This window comes from Engystomops pustulosus, chromosome 9, assembly GCF_040894005.1.
Source record: "Engystomops pustulosus chromosome 9, aEngPut4.maternal, whole genome shotgun sequence".
Classification (NCBI taxonomy): Eukaryota; Metazoa; Chordata; class Amphibia; order Anura; family Leptodactylidae; genus Engystomops; species Engystomops pustulosus.
Genome location: NC_092419.1, coordinates 109,180,814 through 109,200,949, shown reverse-complemented (window position 1 = coordinate 109,200,949; position 20,136 = coordinate 109,180,814). Strand labels below are relative to the sequence as shown.

The following is a 20,136-nucleotide window of genomic DNA, read 5'->3' as shown; positions in this document are numbered from 1 at the left end:
GGTGTATAATCTGTATGTAGTGATCTCCTCCTAGTGGTGGTGTATAATCTGTATGTAGTGATCTCCTCTTAGTGGTGGTGTGTACTCTGTATGCAGTGATCTCCTCCTAGTGGTGGTGTATAATCTGTATGTAGTGATCTCCTCCTAGTGGTGGTGTATAATCTGTATGTAGTGAGCTCCCCCTAGTGGTGGTGTATAATGTGTATGTAGTGATCTCCCCCTAGTGGTGGTGTATAATCTGTATGTAGTGAGCTCCCCCTAGTGGTAATGTATAATGTGTATGTAGTGATCTCCCCCTAGTGGTGGTGTATAATCTGTATGTAGTGATCTCCTCTTAGTGGTGGTGTGTACTCTGTATGCAGTGATCTCCTCCTAGTGGTGGTGTATAATCTGTATGTAGTGAGCTCCCCCTAGTGGTAATGTATAATGTGTATGTAGTGATCTCCCCCTAGTGGTGGTGTATAATCTGTATGTAGTGATCTCCTCTTAGTGGTGGTGTGTACTCTGTATGCAGTGATCTCCTCCTAGTGGTGGTGTATAATCTGTATGTAGTGAGCTCCCCCTAGTGGTAATGTATAATGTGTATGTAGTGATCTCCCCCTAGTGGTGGTGTATAATCTGTATGCAGTGATCTCCTCCTAGTGGTGGTGTATAATCTCTATGTAGTGATCTCCTCCTAGTGGTGGTGTATAATGTGTATGTAGTGATCTCCCCCTAGTGGTGATGTATAATCTGTATGTAGTGAGCTCCCCCTAGTGGTGGTGTATAATGTGTATGTAGTGAGCTCCCCCTAGTGGTGGTGTATAATCTGTATGTAGTGATCTCCCCCTAGTGGTGGTGTATAATGTGTATGTAGTGATCTCCCCCTAGTGGTGGTGTATAATCTGTATGTAGTGAGCTCCCCCTAGTGGTGGTGTATAATCTGTATGTAGTGATCTCCCCCTAGTGGTGGTGTATAATCTATATGTAGTGATCTCTTCCTAGTGGTGGTGTATAATCTGTATGTAGTGATCTCCCCCTAGTGGTGGTGTATAATCTGTATGTAGTGATCTCCCCCTAGTGCTGGTGTATAATCTGCATGTGAGGAGCTCCCCCTAGTGGTGGTGTATAATCTGTATGTAGTGATCTCCCCCTAGTGGTGGTGTATAATCTGTATGTAGTGATCTCCCCCTAGTGGTGGTGTATAATGTGTATGTAGTGATCTTCCCCTAGTGGTGGTGTATAATCTGTATGTAGTGATCTCCCCCTAGTGGTGGTGTATAATCTGTATGTAGTGATCTCCCCCTAGTGGTGGTGTATAATGTGTATGTAGTGATCTCCTCCTAGTGGTGGTGTATAATCTGTATGTAGTGATCTCCCCCTAGTGGAGGTGTATAATCTGTATGTAGTGATCTCCTCCTAGTGGTGGTGTATAATCTGTATGTAGTGATCTCCTCCTAGTGGTGGTGTATAATCTGTATGTAGTGATCTCCTCCTAGTGGTGGTGTATAATCTGTATGTAGTGATCTCCCCCTAGTGGTGGTGTATAATCTGTATGTAATGATCTCCCCCTAGTGGTGGTGTATAATCTGTATGTAGTGATCTCCCCCTAGTGGTGGTGTATAATCTGCATGTGAGGAGCTCCCCCTAGTGGTGGTGTATAATCTGCATGTGAGGAGCTCCCCTAGTGGTGGCTGCAGGCATTCGGAATTGTATGAATTATCTCTTAGTAAAGGATTTTGAACCTTTGGATTTCCAATGCTTGAAAGATCTAAAGAATCTTGGTCTCTAATATTTGTAATGGGTCCCTATGATTTTCGCTTACACCTGCACAATATACAATAGAGGTGATACAAACGCTGTGGTCTCCGTTCTGATGCTACGCGGCCGCTCTCTGCTAGTTCTAGGTGGTAACATCCCTGTTTGTCTTGGACCTTGGATCTTATTGTGTAATGTGTTTGTTTGAAGCGCCCCGGATCTCACCGACTCCTCCATTGCTGGAACCTAAACTCCAGCGTCAGGAACTTCCAGAGAGAATACGAGGTAGGTCCATGGCTGAGGGGTGCACAGACCTAGGGTTACCTTAGTAGACTAGGAGCTCCCATAGTGTCAGGGATACCTGGGAAGCACATTGAGCACATAGAGAGGATACATTGTATCTCTGCATACTGTAACTGTGAGATATTGCCCAGCAGGGAAAGGGGTTAATAAAAGGACTGACCCTACACACAGGAGGCACCGCCAAGGCTCTGGGTCAGTCGGGTCATGTCATTATCTCCCCACCTATAATATTCTAAGCTCCCCTGACTTACACACATCCATTTATCTGATACACAGCTCCAAAACCCCAGCACAGACCTAGAGTCAATGAAATTCGGTCAACTTGCAGATGCCACTAGGGGGAGCTCACTGCATACAACAGACCATGGTATAAAGAGAAGGTAGTAAGCTCCCGAGCCTACTCCACCCCCCCCCCCCCCCCCCCCCCAGGGGGTGCTGGGAATTGTATCAATTTACTAAGTCAATTCTAGATTTCAATGAAAAAGATGTAGCAAGTTGGTCAGCATCGAGATCTGGCTACAGCTGTTCCCCAATTTTAAAGAAAGGCTATGTGTCCATACAGACTGCAGCCAGTGGTATATGTTTTCCCTGGAGAGATGTGTAATCCTCCTTCACACTGCTGTGCTCTGTGCTCTCTGCAGCCAGAATTAAGTATCGTCCCTAGTGAGATGTGTAGTTATACCTTTGTGTATGTAGTTAGTAGCAGCAGGACTGTGATATATGGATTTATATTCCAGGATTGTACCTTATCCAAGTGCACTGGGGGCGTGTCCTCACACTGGCGTGCTCTGTGCATTTATCTAAGTTCCTCCTACCTGGTGCAAGCAAAGGCCATAGCAGGTTTTTTGGTTGAATTAAGTTTTAGTGTACAGCAATTTTGAGTACAGCAGTGTGAGGACACCATTCCAGTGCACTTGAATCCTGGAATAAAAATCCATATATCACAGTCCTGCATCTACTAACAACATACACAAAGGTCTGATTACACATCTCTCCAGGGACAATACATAACACTGGCTGCAGAGAGCACAGAGCACAGCAGTGTGAGGTCTGATTACACATCTCTCCAGGGACAATACATAACACTGGCTGCAGAGAGCACAGCAGTGTGATGTCTGATTACACATCTCACCAGGGACAGTACATAACACTGGCTGCAGAGAGCACAGAGCACAGCAGTGTGAGGTATGATTACACATCACTCCAGGGACAATACATAACACTGGCTGCAGAGAGCACAGAGCACAGCAGTGTGAGGTCTGATTACACATCTCTTGAGGGACAATACATAACCCTGGCTGCAGAGAGCACAGAGCACAGCAGTGTGAGGTATGATTACACATCTCTTGAGGGACAATACATAACACTGGCTGCAGAGAGCACAGAGAACAGCAGTGTGAGGTCTGATTACACATCTCTCCAGGGACCATACATAACACTGGCTGCAGAGAGCACAGAGCACAGCAGTGTGAGGTCTGATTACACATCTCTCCAGGGACAGTACATAACACTGGCTGCAGAGAGCACAGAGCACAGCAGTATGAGGTCTGATTACACATCTCTCCAGGGACAATACATAACACTGGCTGCAGAGAGCACAGACCACAGCAGTGTGAGGTCTGATTAGACATCTCTCCAGGGACAATACATAACACTGGCTGCAGAGAGCACAGAGCACAGCAGTGTGAGGTCTGATTACACATCTCTCCAGGGGACAGTACATAACACTGGTTGCAGAGAGCACAGAGCACAGCAGTGTGAGGTATGATTACACATCTCTCCAGGGACAATACATAACACTGGCTGCAGAGAGCACAGAGCACAGCAGTGTGAGGTCTGATTACACATCTCTCCAGGGGACAGTACATAACACTGGCTGCAGAGAGCACAGAGCACAGCAGTGTGAGGTCTGATTACACATCTCTCCAGGGACAGTACATAACACTGGCTGCAGAGAGCACAGAGCACAGCAGTGTGAGGTCTGATTACACATCTCTCCAGGGACAATACATAACACTGGCTGCAGAGAGCACAGAGCACAGCAGTGTGAGGTCTGATCACACATCTCTCCAGGGACAATACATAACACTGGCTGCAGAAAGCACAGAGCACAGCAGTGTGAGGTATGATTACACATCTCTTGAGGGACAATACATAACCCTGGCTGCAGAGAGCACAGAGCACAGCAGTGTGAGGTCTGATTACACATCTCTCCAGGGACAATACATAACACTGGCTGCAGAGAGCACAGAGCACAGCAGTGTGAGGTCTGATTACACATCTCTCCAGGGACAATACATAACCCTGGCTGCAGAGAGCACAGAGCACAGCAGTGTGAGGTCTGATTACACATCTCTCCAGGGACAATACATAACACTGGCTGCAGAGAGCACAGAGCACAGCAGTGTGAGGTCTGATTACACATCTCTCCAGGGACAATACATAACACTGGCTGCAGAAAGCACAGAGCACAGCAGTGTGAGGTATGATTACACATCTCTTGAGGGACAATACATAACCCTGGCTGCAGAGAGCACAGAGCACAGCAGTGTGAGGTCTGATTACACATCTCTCCAGGGACAATACATAACACTGGCTGCAGAGAGCACAGAGAACAGCAGTGTGAGGTCTGATTACACATCTCTCCAGGGACCATACATAACACTGGCTGCAGAGAGCACAGAGCACAGCAGTGTGAGGTCTGATTACACATCTCTCCAGGGACAGTACATAACACTGGCTGCAGAGAGCACAGAGCACAGCAGTATGAGGTCTGATTACACATCTCTCCAGGGACAATACATAACACTGGCTGCAGAGAGCACAGACCACAGCAGTGTGAGGTCTGATTAGACATCTCTCCAGGGACAATACATAACACTGGCTGCAGAGAGCACAGAGCACAGCAGTGTGAGGTCTGATTACACATCTCTCCAGGGGACAGTACATAACACTGGTTGCAGAGAGCACAGAGCACAGCAGTGTGAGGTATGATTACACATCTCTCCAGGGACAATACATAACACTGGCTGCAGAGAGCACAGAGCACAGCAGTGTGAGGTCTGATTACACATCTCTCCAGGGGACAGTACATAACACTGGCTGCAGAGAGCACAGAGCACAGCAGTGTGAGGTCTGATTACACATCTCTCCAGAGACAGTACATAACACTGGCTGCAGAGAGCACAGAGCACAGCAGTGTGAGGTCTGATTACACATCTCTCCAGGGACAATACATAACACTGGCTGCAGAGAGCACAGAGCACAGCAGTGTGAGGTCTGATCACACATCTCTCCAGGGACAATACATAACACTGGCTGCAGAAAGCACAGAGCACAGCAGTGTGAGGTATGATTACACATCTCTTGAGGGACAATACATAACCCTGGCTGCAGAGAGCACAGAGCACAGCAGTGTGAGGTCTGATTACACATCTCTCCAGGGACAATACATAACACTGGCTGCAGAGAGCACAGAGAACAGCAGTGTGAGGTCTGATTACACATCTCTCCAGGGACCATACATAACACTGGCTGCAGAGAGCACAGAGCACAGCAGTGTGAGGTCTGATTACACATCTCTCCAGGGGACAGTACATAACACTGGTTGCAGAGAGCACAGAGCACAGCAGTGTGAGGTATGATTACACATCTCTCCAGGGACAATACATAACACTGGCTGCAGAGAGCACAGAGCACAGCAGTGTGAGGTCTGATTACACATCTCTCCAGGGGACAGTACATAACACTGGCTGCAGAGAGCACAGAGCACAGCAGTGTGAGGTCTGATTACACATCTCTCCAGGGACAGTACATAACACTGGCTGCAGAGAGCACAGAGCACAGCAGTGTGAGGTCTGATTACACATCTCTCCAGGGACAATACATAACACTGGCTGCAGAGAGCACAGAGCACAGCAGTGTGAGGTCTGATCACACATCTCTCCAGGGACAATACATAACACTGGCTGCAGAAAGCACAGAGCACAGCAGTGTGAGGTATGATTACACATCTCTTGAGGGACAATACATAACCCTGGCTGCAGAGAGCACAGAGCACAGCAGTGTGAGGTCTGATTACACATCTCTCCAGGGACAATACATAACACTGGCTGCAGAGAGCACAGAGCACAGCAGTGTGAGGTCTGATTACACATCTCTCCAGGGACAATACATAACCCTGGCTGCAGAGAGCACAGAGCACAGCAGTGTGAGGTCTGATTACACATCTCTCCAGGGACAATACATAACACTGGCTGCAGAGAGCACAGAGCACAGCAGTGTGAGGTCTGATTACACATCTCTCCAGGGACAATACATAACACTGGCTGCAGAAAGCACAGAGCACAGCAGTGTGAGGTATGATTACACATCTCTTGAGGGACAATACATAACCCTGGCTGCAGAGAGCACAGAGCACAGCAGTGTGAGGTCTGATTACACATCTCTCCAGGGACAATACATAACACTGGCTGCAGAGAGCACAGAGAACAGCAGTGTGAGGTCTGATTACACATCTCTCCAGGGACCATACATAACACTGGCTGCAGAGAGCACAGAGCACAGCAGTGTGAGGTCTGATTACACATCTCTCCAGGGACAGTACATAACACTGGCTGCAGAGAGCACAGAGCACAGCAGTATGAGGTCTGATTACACATCTCTCCAGGGACAATACATAACACTGGCTGCAGAGAGCACAGACCACAGCAGTGTGAGGTCTGATTAGACATCTCTCCAGGGACAATACATAACACTGGCTGCAGAGAGCACAGAGCACAGCAGTGTGAGGTCTGATTACACATCTCTCCAGGGGACAGTACATAACACTGGTTGCAGAGAGCACAGAGCACAGCAGTGTGAGGTATGATTACACATCTCTCCAGGGACAATACATAACACTGGCTGCAGAGAGCACAGAGCACAGCAGTGTGAGGTCTGATTACACATCTCTCCAGGGGACAGTACATAACACTGGCTGCAGAGAGCACAGAGCACAGCAGTGTGAGGTCTGATTACACATCTCTCCAGGGACAGTACATAACACTGGCTGCAGAGAGCACAGAGCACAGCAGTGTGAGGTCTGATTACACATCTCTCCAGGGACAATACATAACACTGGCTGCAGAGAGCACAGAGCACAGCAGTGTGAGGTCTGATCACACATCTCTCCAGGGACAATACATAACACTGGCTGCAGAAAGCACAGAGCACAGCAGTGTGAGGTATGATTACACATCTCTTGAGGGACAATACATAACCCTGGCTGCAGAGAGCACAGAGCACAGCAGTGTGAGGTCTGATTACACATCTCTCCAGGGACAATACATAACACTGGCTGCAGAGAGCACAGAGAACAGCAGTGTGAGGTCTGATTACACATCTCTCCAGGGACCATACATAACACTGGCTGCAGAGAGCACAGAGCACAGCAGTGTGAGGTCTGATTACACATCTCTCCAGGGACAGTACATAACACTGGCTGCAGAGAGCACAGAGCACAGCAGTATGAGGTCTGATTACACATCTCTCCAGGGACAATACATAACACTGGCTGCAGAGAGCACAGAGCACAGCAGTGTGAGGTCTGATTAGACATCTCTCCAGGGACAATACATAACACTGGCTGCAGAGAGCACAGAGCACAGCAGTGTGAGGTGTGATTACACATCTCTCCAGGGGACAGTACATAACACTGGCTGCAGAGAGCACAGAGCACAGCAGTGTGAGGTATGATTACACATCTCTCCAGGGACACTGCATAACACTGGCTGCAGAGAGCACAGAGCACAGCAGTATGAGGTCTGATTACACATCTCTCCAGGGACAATACATAACACTGGCTGCAGAGAGCACAGAGCACAGCAGTGTGAGGTCTGATTACACATCTCTCCAGGGACAATACATAGCACGGGCTGCAGTCTGTATGGTTACACCTATAATAATGGCCCTAGCAGATATTAGAGCAGTCACTGCCATCATGTGTGACTGCTGGCCCCGGGCTCCTGCCACCTGTCCTGTTATCCAGTAGCCTGAGGTTATATGTAGTGAGGTCGGAGCAGTCGGGCAGCCGCCGCCATGTTGTACAAGGTGCGGGGCGCTCTCCTAACCCCTGGGCTGTCAGGCCCTGTCACTGATGCTAATTTATACACCCTCCAGCCTGGAGGACTATTGCATTTGCATGGATGTTATTATATAACAGGTGGTGTGCCACGTCCGTCCCTGCAGCCAGGATCAAACTACAAGTCCCAGCATGGCAGCCGTCAGGACTTCTAGAAGTATATCAGAGGGTCCAGAAAAAAAGGATCACCAGCTAGCTTATACAATGTTACATAATGTTTATGCAAATCAGATGCAAATGAAATGTGACAACCACAGACAACTATGTGACTATTACTCATCATCTCTGCTTGCTGCCCATGAATGGACATGACAATGTCCTGATAATATTGAGTAACGCTCAGGGTTGCATTCACACACAACAAGCAGAGATGCTGAGCTTGGACCTCATGTACATGGCGGTGCTCCTAGAAATGCATCCAGTGTATGAAGCTGTTATATTTGGGGGCTCCCCGAGGCTCCCCTTGTCTCTGACCTTGTCTCTCCCACCTTCACTTGCTGCATTCATGACTTACAGCCAATCCACCGACTCACAGGGAGCCGCCATCGCCCGCCAAGAAACACCCTAAAACAGGTACTGTGCCCCCCAGGAACCTTGTAGACCCCTAGGACCCCTGTGATAGCAGCTGGACCGTAGCCTAGATGCTTGTGTCACGTGACATGGTGCGTCCTGAGTAGCATAGCCGCAATAATGACATCTGATTTCTCCAAATCTAAGCGTCTTCCAAGGTCCTCGCCCGTCTGGAACCCACTCCGGCCTATGTCACCGACCCCTTCAAGGGTCCTAAAGGTACCTACTAGAATAGAGGGTCTTCTATCCCTGGGATGTCCCCTTTCTGGGGTATTTATGATGGTCTGGGGTCTTCAGTGCAGACCTGAGGGTCTTGTCATGTTATCATTGGTTGTTTTTTAATGGGGGCTTCATAACTCCGTGATCTGCTCCAGAGGGTCATGTGATCCTATCTGGATCTCTGTGTTATAATATACAGAAGAATTCTATAAAAATCCTCCTATAACTTTTTGGGGGTCCTCAGTGTGATGTTGATGGTTATCAGTGAGTGAGTGTGATGGATGTGCCTTGTCCTATGTGTCCCCTCATCTGACATCTGCATGACTTGTCTATGAATATGCTGGAAATGTGCAAAGTTACTGAATTTACTGACTCCCTGTGACATTGGGTGTCTCCTGCCCCCAGAATTATCCATGTGATGTGGCGGCCGCCCTTGGCTCTTGCCCGGGGCTCCGCTGCAGGGAGGCTGACACTAACATGTCAGGTTCTGCTCCAGTGTTTGATGAAATCTGGTAACAATGTTCACAGCCCCCGGCAAGGTCATGGATCTGACACCGTCCACATACAGCGAGGCCAAAGCAATGACTTTAAAGGGGAGTGGTAAGTAGCATTGACCCTGTAGACTGCAGCCACTGCTGGGTACTGCAGAGAGCACAGAGCACAGCAGTGTGGGGTCTGATTACACAGATCTCCAGGGACAATACATAACACTGGCTGCAGAGAGCACAGCAGTGTGAGGTATGATTACACATCTCTCCAGGGACAATACATAACACTGGCTGCAGAGAGCACAGAGCACAGCAGTGTGAGGTATGATTACACATCTCTCCAGGGACAGTACATAACACTGGCTGCAGAGAGCACAGAGCACAGCAGTGTGAGGGATGATTACACATCTCTCCAGGGACAATACCCAACACTGGCTGCAGAGAGCACAGAGCACAGCAGTGTGAGGTCTGATTACACATCTCTCCAGGGACAATACATAACACTGGCTGCAGAGAGCACAGAGCACAGCAGTGTGAGGTCTAATTACACATCTCTCCAGGGACAATACATAACACTGGCTGCAGAGAGCACAGAGCACAGCAGTGTGAGGTATGATTACACATCTCTCCAGGGATAATACATAACACTGGCTACAGAGAGCACAGAGCACAGCAGTGTGAGGTGTGATTACACATCTCTCCAGGGACAATACATAGCACTGGCTGCAGAGAGCACAGAGCACAGCAGTGTGAGGTCTGATTACACATATCTCCAGGGACAATACATAACACTGGCTGCAGAGAGCACAGAGCACAGCAGTGTGAGGCATGATTACACCTCTCTCCAGGTCAGTACATAACACTGGCTGCAGAGAGCACAGAGCACAGCAGTGTGAGGTCTGATTACACATCTCTCCAGGGACATTACATAACACTGGTAGAAGAGAGCACAGAGCACAGCAGTGTGAGGTCTGATTACACATATCTCCAGGGACAATACATAACACTGGCTGCAGAGAGCACAGAGCACAGCAGTGTGAGGTCTGATTACACATCTCTCCAGGGACAATACATAACACTGGCTGCAGTGAGCACAGAGCACAGCAGTGTGAGGCATGATTACACCTCTCTCCTGGTCAGTACATAACACTGGCTGCAGTCTCCATGGTCAGTACTACTTGGTCGGGTGGGACATCGGCTGTTGCAGAGGAGTTGGTTCCCCTCCATCAGACCTCTCGGGTCTCTTCTCTTACAGACTGTGAGTGTTATGGACATTCCAGCCGTTGCAGTTTTATCGACTTCCTGAATGTGGTGACCTGTGTGAGCTGCAAGCACAATACTCGGGGCCAGCACTGCCAGCACTGCCGCCTCGGCTTCTACCGCAACGTGTCCGCCGAGCTGGAGGACGAGAACGTCTGTATACGTGAGTAATGTGCTGGTCACATGCAGTGTACGATGGAGGAGGGTGCCAGCACCCGTCCATGGACTGGTGGGAACCTATGGAGAACATCTCTACTGCAACCTGTACTATATCCATCAAAAAGAAGACTCCAAAATACAGACCACATGCCTCACCCCAAAACATAAAGTCCAGGTCTATCCTCCCAAGCCCCCAAGCGTATCCCTCACCCCAACATCCAGACCCTAATATTCACAGCTCTCACACAGACCCTCCATAATACAGATCCATGGCCAATCCAGGACATCTACAGAACCCAATCTTATCCTACTATATACAGACCACTAATCCAGTCCATCAACAGACCCCAATCTTATATTACTGTATACAGACCCTGATCTTATCTTACTATATACAGAGCCCAATCTTGTCTTACTGTATACAGACCACCAATTCAGTCCATCTACAGACCCCAATCTTATCTTACTGTATACAGACCCTGATCTTATCTTACTGTATACAGACCCCAATCTTATCTTACTGTATACAGACCCCAATCTTATCTTACTGTATACAGACCACCAATCCAGTCCGTCTACAGACCCCAATCTTATCTTACTATATACAGACCCCAATCTTATCTTACTGTATACAGACCCCAATCTTATCTTACTGTATACAAACCCCAATCTTATCTTACTGTATACAGACCCCAATCTTATCTTACTCTATACAGACCCCAATCTTATCTTACTCTATACAGACCCCAATCTTATCTTACTCTATACAGACCCCAATCTTATCTTACTGTATAAAGACCACCAATCCAGTCCATCTACAGACCCCAATCTTATCTTACTGTATACAGACCCCAATCATATCTTACTGTATACAGACCCCAATCATATCTTACTGTATACAGACCCCAATCATATCTTATTGTATACAGACCCCAATCTTATCTTACTGTATACAGACCCCAATCTTATCTTACTGTATACAGACTACCAATCCAGTCCGTCTACAGACCCCAATCTTATCTTACTATATACAGACCCCAATCTTATCTTACTCTATACAGACCCCAATCTTATCTTACTGTATACAGACCCCAATCTTATCTTACTGTATACAGACCCCAATCTTATCTTACTGTATACAGACCACCAATCCAGTCCATCTACAGACCCCAATCTTATCTTACTGTATACAGACCACCAATCCAGTCCGTCTACAGACCCCAATCTTATGTTACTGTATACAGACCACCAATCCAGTCCGTCTACAGACCCCAATCTTATCTTACTATACACAGACCACCAATCCAGTCCATCAACAGACCCCAATCTTATCTTACTGTATACAGACCACCAATTCAGTCCATCTACAGACCCCAATCTTATCTTACTGTATACAGACCACCAATCCAGTCCATCTACAGACCCCAATCTTATCTTATTGTATACAGACCCCAATCTTATCATACTGTATACAGACCACCAATCCAGTCCATCTACAGACCCCAATCTTATCTTACTGTATACAGACCGCCAATCCAGTCCATCTACAGACCCCAATCTTATCTTACTGTATACAGACCAACAATCCAGTCCATCTACAGACCTCAATCTTATCTTATTGTATACAGACCACCAATCCAGTCCATCTACAGACCCCAATCTTATCTTACTGTATACAGACCACCAATCCAGTCCATCAACAGACCCCAATCTTATCTTACTGTATACAGACCACCAATCCAGTCCATCTACAGACCCCAATCTTATCTTACTGTATACAGACCGCCAATCCAGTCCATCTACAGACCCCAATCTTATCTTATTGTATACAGACCCCAATCTTATCTTACTGTATACAGACCCCAATCTTATCTTACTGTATACAGACCCCAATCTTATCTTACTCTATACAGACCCCAATCTTATCTTACTGTATAAAGACCACCAATCCAGTCCGTCTACAGACCCCAATCTTATCTTACTATATACAGACCCCAATCTTATCTTACTCTATACAGACCCCAATCTTATCTTACTGTATACAGACCCCAATCATATCTTACTGTATACAGACCACCAATCCAGTCCATCTACAGACCCCAATCTTGTCTTACTGTATACAGACCACCAATCCAGTCCGTCTACAGACCCCAATCTTATGTTACTATACACAGACCACCAATCCAGTCCATCAACAGACCCCAATCTTATCTTACTGTATACAGACCACCAATTCAGTCCATCTACAGACCCCAATCTTATCTTACTGTATACAGACCACCAATCCAGTCCATCTACAGACCTCAATCTTATCTTACTGTATACAGACCCCAATCTTATCTTACTGTATACAGACCCCAATCTTATCTTACTGTATACAGACCACCAATCCAGTCCGTCTACAGACCCCAATCTTATCTTACTATATACAGACCCCAATCTTATCTTACTGTATACAAACCCCAATCTTATCTTACTGTATACAGACCCCAATCTTATCTTACTGTATACAGACCCCAATCTTATCTTACTCTATACAGACCCCAATCTTATCTTACTGTATAAAGACCACCAATCCAGTCCATCTACAGACCCCAATCTTATCTTACTGTATACAGACCCCAATCATATCTTACTGTATACAGACCCCAATCATATCTTACTGTATACAGACCACCAATCCAGTCCATCTACAGACCCCAATCTTATCTTACTGTATACAGACCACCAATCCAGTCCGTCTACAGACCCCAATCTTATGTTACTGTATACAGACCACCAATCCAGTCCGTCTACAGACCCCAATCTTATGTTACTGTATACAGACCACCAATCCAGTCCGTCTACAGACCCCAATCTTATCTTACTATACACAGACCACCAATCCAGTCCATCAACAGACCCCAATCTTATCTTACTGTATACAGACCACCAATCCAGTCCATCTACAGACCCCAATCTTATCTTACTGTATACAGACCACCAATCCAGTCCATCAACAGACCCCAATCTTATCTTACTGTATACAGACCACCAATCCAGTCCATCAACAGACCCCAATCTTATCTTATTGTATACAGACCCCAATCTTATCTTACTGTATACAGACCCCAATCTTATCTTACTATATACAGACCCCAATCTTATCTTACTGTATACAGACCCCAATCTTATCTTACTGTATACAAACCCCAATCTTATCTTACTGTATACAGACCCCAATCTTATCTTACTCTATACAGACCCCAATCTTATCTTACTGTATAAAGACCACCAATCCAGTCCATCTACAGACCCCAATCATATCTTATTGTATACAGACCCCAATCTTATCTTACTGTATACAGACCCCAATCTTATCTTACTGTATACAGACCACCAATCCAGTCCGTCTACAGACCCCAATCTTATCTTACTATATACAGACTCCAATCTTATCTTACTCTATACAGACCCCAATCTTATCTTACTGTATACAGACCCCAATCTTATCTTACTGTATACAGACCACCAATCCAGTCCATCTACAGACCCCAATCTTATCTTACTGTATACAGACCACCAATCCAGTCCATCTACAGACCCCAATCATATCTTACTGTATACAGACCACCAATCCAGTCCATCTACAGACCCCAATCATATCTTACTGTATACAGACCACCAATCCAGTCCATCTACAGACCCCAATCTTATCTTACTATATACAGACCCCAATCTTATCTTACTGTATACAGACCACCAATCCAGTCCATCTACAGACCCCAATCTTATCTTACTGTATACAGACCCCAATCTTATCTTACTGTATACAGACCACCAATCCAGTCCATCTACAGACCCCAATCTTATCTTACTGTATACAGACCACCAATCCAGTCCATCTACAGACCCCAATCATATCTTACTGTATACAGACCACCAATCCAGTCCGTCTACAGACCCCAATCTTATGTTACTGTATACAGACCACCAATCCAGTCCGTCTACAGACCCCAATCTTATCTTACTATATACAGACCCCAATCTTATCTTACTGTATAAAGACCACCAATCCAGTCCATCTACAGACCCCAATCATATCTTATTGTATACAGACCCCAATCTTATCTTACTGTATAGAGACCACCAATCCAGTCCGTCTACAGACCCCAATCTTATCTTACTGTATACAGACCCCAATCTTATCTTACTGTATACAGACCACCAATTAAGTCCATCTACAGACCTGAATTTTATCTTATTGCATACAGACCCCAATCTTATCTTACTCTATACAGACCCCAATCTTATCTTACTGTATACAGACCACCAATCCAGTCCGTCTACAGACCCCAATCTTATCTTACTGTATACAGACCACCAATCCAGTCCATCTACAGACCCCAATCTTATCTTACTATATACAGACCCCAATCTTATCTTACTGTATACAGACCATCAATCCAGTCAATCTACAGACCCCAATCTTATCTTACTGTATACAGACCCCAATCTTATCTTACTGTATACAGACCACCAATCCAGTCCATCTACAGACCCCAATCTTATCTTATTGTATACAGACCCCAATCTTATCTTACTGTATACAGACCACCAATCCAGTCCGTCTACAGACCCCAATCTTATCTTACTGTATACAGACCACCAATCCAGTCCGTCTACAGACCCCAATCTTATCTTACTGTATACAGACCACCAATCCAGTCCGTCTACACACCCCAATCTTATCTTACTATATACAGACCCCAATCTTATCTTACTGTATACAGACCACTAATCCAGTCCATCTACAGACCCCAATCTTATCTTACTATATACAGACCGCAATCTTATCTTACTGTATACAGACCACCAATCCAGTCCATCTACAGTCCCAATCTTATCTTACTGTATACAGACCCCAATCTTATCTTACTGTATACAGACCCCAATCTTATCTTACTATATACAGACCCCAATCTTATCTTACTGTATAAAGACCACCAATCCAGTCCATCTACAGACCCCAATCATATCTTATTGTATACAGACCCCAATCTTATCTTACTGTATATAGACCACCAATCCAGTCCGTCTACAGACCCCAATCTTATCTTACTGTATACAGACCCCAATCTTATCTTACTGTATACAGACCACCAATTAAGTCCATCTACAGACCTGAATTTTATCTTATTGCATACAGACCCCAATCTTATCTTACTCTATACAGACCCCAATCTTATCTTACTGTATACAGACCACCAATCCAGTCCGTCTACAGACCCCAATCTTATCTTACTGTATACAGACCACCAATCCAGTCCATCTACAGACCCCAATCTTATCTTACTATATACAGACCCCAATCTTATCTTACTGTATACAGACCATCAATCCAGTCAATCTACAGACCCCAATCTTATCTTACTGTATACAGACCCCAATCTTATCTTACTGTATACAGACCACCAATCCAGTCCATCTACAGACCCCAATCTTATCTTATTGTATACAGACCCCAATCTTATCTTACTGTATACGGACCACCAATCCAGTCCGTCTACAGACCCCAATCTTATCTTACTGTATACAGACCACCAATCCAGTCCGTCTACAGACCCCAATCTTATCTTACTGTATACAGACCACCAATCCAGTCCGTCTACACACCCCAATCTTATCTTACTATATACAGACCCCAATCTTATCTTACTGTATACAGACCACTAATCCAGTCCATCTACAGACCCCAATATTATCTTACTATATACAGACCGCAATCGTATCTTACTGTATACAGACCACCAATCCAGTCCATCTACAGTCCCAATCTTATCTTACTGTATACAGACCCCAATCTTATCTTACTGTATACAGACCCCAATCTTATCTTACTATATATGACCCCAAACCTTGTTTCATCCCAACGCCCCACATTATCAAAGCCTGGCAGGAGTCTGTGGAGGTCCTCCCCTCCTCCCGTATGATGATTGTCAGACCCCCCACACCCCTGTCCTGCTCTGCTCTCTGTCACTTAGGAGAGAATAATTCACTCACATCTGTATAAACCATAAACACATTACAGGCTCCGAACTGCGACTGCAGAGACAAGGCTAAATAATCTGATTACACTGCAGAGCGGAGGAGACACAAGATATGTCCATACATTACCCCGACTCCTAACCAACTCCTAACAAGTGCAAGAGTAATTACCTGCAAATAGAGTGCAGCCCCCTAATGTCATATACTGCACTGCAATGTCCTTACCACAAGGAGGCGCATTACTGGCTTATCAGACAAAAAATAACTAGAAGTACTGTACAGCTACTATAATACTGCCCCTATGTACAGGGATATAACTACTATAATACTGCTCCCTATGTACCAGAATATAACTACTATAATACTGCCCCCTATGTACAGGAATATAACTACTATAATACTGCCCCTATGTACAAGAATATAACTACTATAATACTTCCCCCTATGTACAGGGATATAACTACTATAATACTGCCCCCTATGTACAAGAATATAACTACTATAATACTGCCCCCTATGTACAAGAATATAAGTACTATAATACTGCCCCTATGTACAGGAACATAACTACTATAATACTGCCCCCTATGTACAAGAATATAACTACTATAATACTGCCCCCTATGTACAGGAATATAACTACTATAATACTGCCCCCTATGTACAGGAATATAACTACTATAATACTGCCCCCTATGTACAGGAATATAACTACTATAATACTGCCTCCTATGTACAGGAATATAACTACTATAATACTGCCCCCTATGTACAAGAATATAACTACTATAATACTGCCCCCTATGTACAAGAATATAACTACTATAATACTGCCCCCTATGTACAAGAATATAAGTACTATAATACTGCCCCTATGTACAGGAATATAACTACTATAATACTGCCCCCTATGTACAGGAATATAACTACTATAATACTGCCCCCTATGTACAGGAATATAACTACTATAATACTGCCCCCTATATACAAGAATAAAAATACTATAATACTGCCCCCTATGTACAAGAATATAACTACTATAATACTGTCCCCTATGTACAAGAATATAACTACTATACTACTGCCCCCTATGTACAGGGATATAACTACTATAATACTGCCCCTATGTACAAGAATATAACTACTATAATACTGGCCCCTATGTACAAGAATATAACTACTATAATACTGCCCCCTATGTACAAGAATATAACTACTATAATACTGCCCCCTATGTACAGGAATATAACTACTATAATACTGCCCCCTAAGTACAGGAATATAACTACTATAATACTGCCCCCTGTGTACAGGAATATAACTACTATAATACTGCCCCCTATATACAAGAATAAAAATACTATAATACTGCCCCCTATGTACAGGAATATAACTACTATAATACTGCCCCCTATGTACAGGGATATAACTACTATAATACTGCCCCCTATGCACAAGAATATAACTACTATAATACTGCCTCCTATGTACAGGAATATAACTACTATAATACTGCCCCTATGTACAAGAATATAACTACTATAATACTGCCCCCTATGTACAGGAATATAACTACTATAATACTGCCCCCTTTGTACAAGAATATAACTACTATAATACTGTCCCCTATGTACAAGAATATAACTACTATAATACTGCCCCCTATGTACAGGAATATAACCACTATAATACTGCCCCCTATGTACAGGAATATAACTACTATAATACTGCCCCCTATGTACAAGAATATAACTACTATAATACTGCCCCCTATGTACAGGAATATAACTACTATAATACTGCCCCCTATGTACAGGAATATAACTACTATAATACTGCCCCCTATGTACAGGAATATAACTACTATAATACTGCCCCCTATGTACAGGAATATAACTACTATAATACTGCCCCCTATGTACAGGAATATAACTACTATAATACTGCCCCCTATGTACAAGAATATAACTACTATAATACCGCCCCCTATGTACAGGAATATAACTACTGTAATATTGCCCCCTATGTACAAGAATATAACTACTATAATACTGCCCCCTATGTACAAGAATATAACTACTATAATACTGCCCCCTATGTACAGGAATATAACTACTATAATACTGCCCCCTATGTACAGGAATATAACTACTATAATACTGCCCCCTATGTACAGGAATATAACTACTATAATACTGCCTCCTATGTACAGGAATATAACTACTATAATACTGCCCCCTATGTACAGGAATATAACTACTATAATACTGCCCCCTATGTACAAGAATACAACTACTATAATACTGCCCCCTATGTACAGGAATATAACTACTATAATACTGCCCCCTATGTACAGGAATATAACTACTATAATACTATAATGCAGCCTATAGAATGACTATAATACCGCTCCTATGCTTATGTCTTTCCCTCAGCATGCAATTGTAACCAGCACGGCTCTGAACATGAACGCTGCAATGAAACCGGTGATTGTGTTTGTCGACCCGGAGCTACCGGAACAAGATGTGAAGAGTGCCTACTGGGCTACCACTGGAGACAGGGTTGCCAACGTAAGTTTAATTTTGAGGGAACATTACATTTGCGGAGCCTTCTTGGAGCTTTATTCCATACAAGTTCCTAAAAAGCTTCTTTGTTTGTATGGAATTTATTTTTTCAGGGAGAGAAACTTTAGTTTGTGATCACTTGGCTTTCAATTCTGACTACATTAAGTTTGTTTGTAGTCTGTAACCATGGAAATGTATATAATATTTGATTTATTTAATTGTGATGTATAATGTGTATGTAGTGAGCTCCCCCTAGTGGTGGTGTATAATCTGTATGTAGTGAGCTCCCCCTAGTGGTGGTGTATAATGTGTATGTAGTGCGCTCCTCCTAGTGGTGGTGTATAATCTGTATGTAGTGAGCTCCCCCGAGTGGTGGTGTATAATCTGTATGTAGTGATCTCCCCCTAGTGGTGGTGTATAATCTGTATGTAGTGAGCTCCTCCTAGTGGTAGTGTATAATCTGTATGTAGTGAGCTCCCCCTAGTGGTGGTGTATAATCTGTATGTAGTGATCTCCCCCTAGTGGTGGTGTATAATCTGTATGTAGTGATCACCTCCTAGTGGTGGTATATAATCTGTATGTAGCGATCTCCCCCTAGTGGTGGTGTATAATCTGTATGTAGTGATCTTCTCCTAGTGGTGTCGTATAATCTGTATGTAGTGAGCTCCCCCTAGTGGTGGTGTATAAT

At 44.6% G+C, this 20,136-nt stretch overlaps 1 protein-coding gene and 1 long non-coding RNA gene across 10 annotated transcripts in view; one reads left to right on the top strand and one right to left on the bottom strand.

Moving 5' to 3' along the window:
* The window catches only part of LOC140077933 (uncharacterized), a 118,047-nt gene that overhangs the window by 57,879 nt on the left and 40,032 nt on the right, over positions 1-20,136 (bottom strand). The gene's annotated exons all lie outside the window — the stretch shown is intronic.
* The window catches only part of NTNG2 (netrin G2), a 106,848-nt gene that overhangs the window by 80,203 nt on the left and 6,509 nt on the right, over positions 1-20,136 (top strand). For 7 of the 8 annotated variants that reach the window (XM_072125564.1, XM_072125563.1, XM_072125566.1 and 4 more), the window contains 5 exons: positions 1,948-2,022; positions 8,678-8,734; positions 8,879-8,950; positions 10,694-10,861; positions 19,320-19,454. In XM_072125564.1, the coding sequence (XP_071981665.1) occupies positions 1,948-2,022; positions 8,678-8,734; positions 8,879-8,950; positions 10,694-10,861; positions 19,320-19,454 (507 nt within the window). The remainder of the gene's footprint in view (positions 1-1,947; positions 2,023-8,677; positions 8,735-8,878; positions 8,951-10,693; positions 10,862-19,319; positions 19,455-20,136) is intronic. The other variant, XM_072125570.1, reaches the window with a different exon arrangement.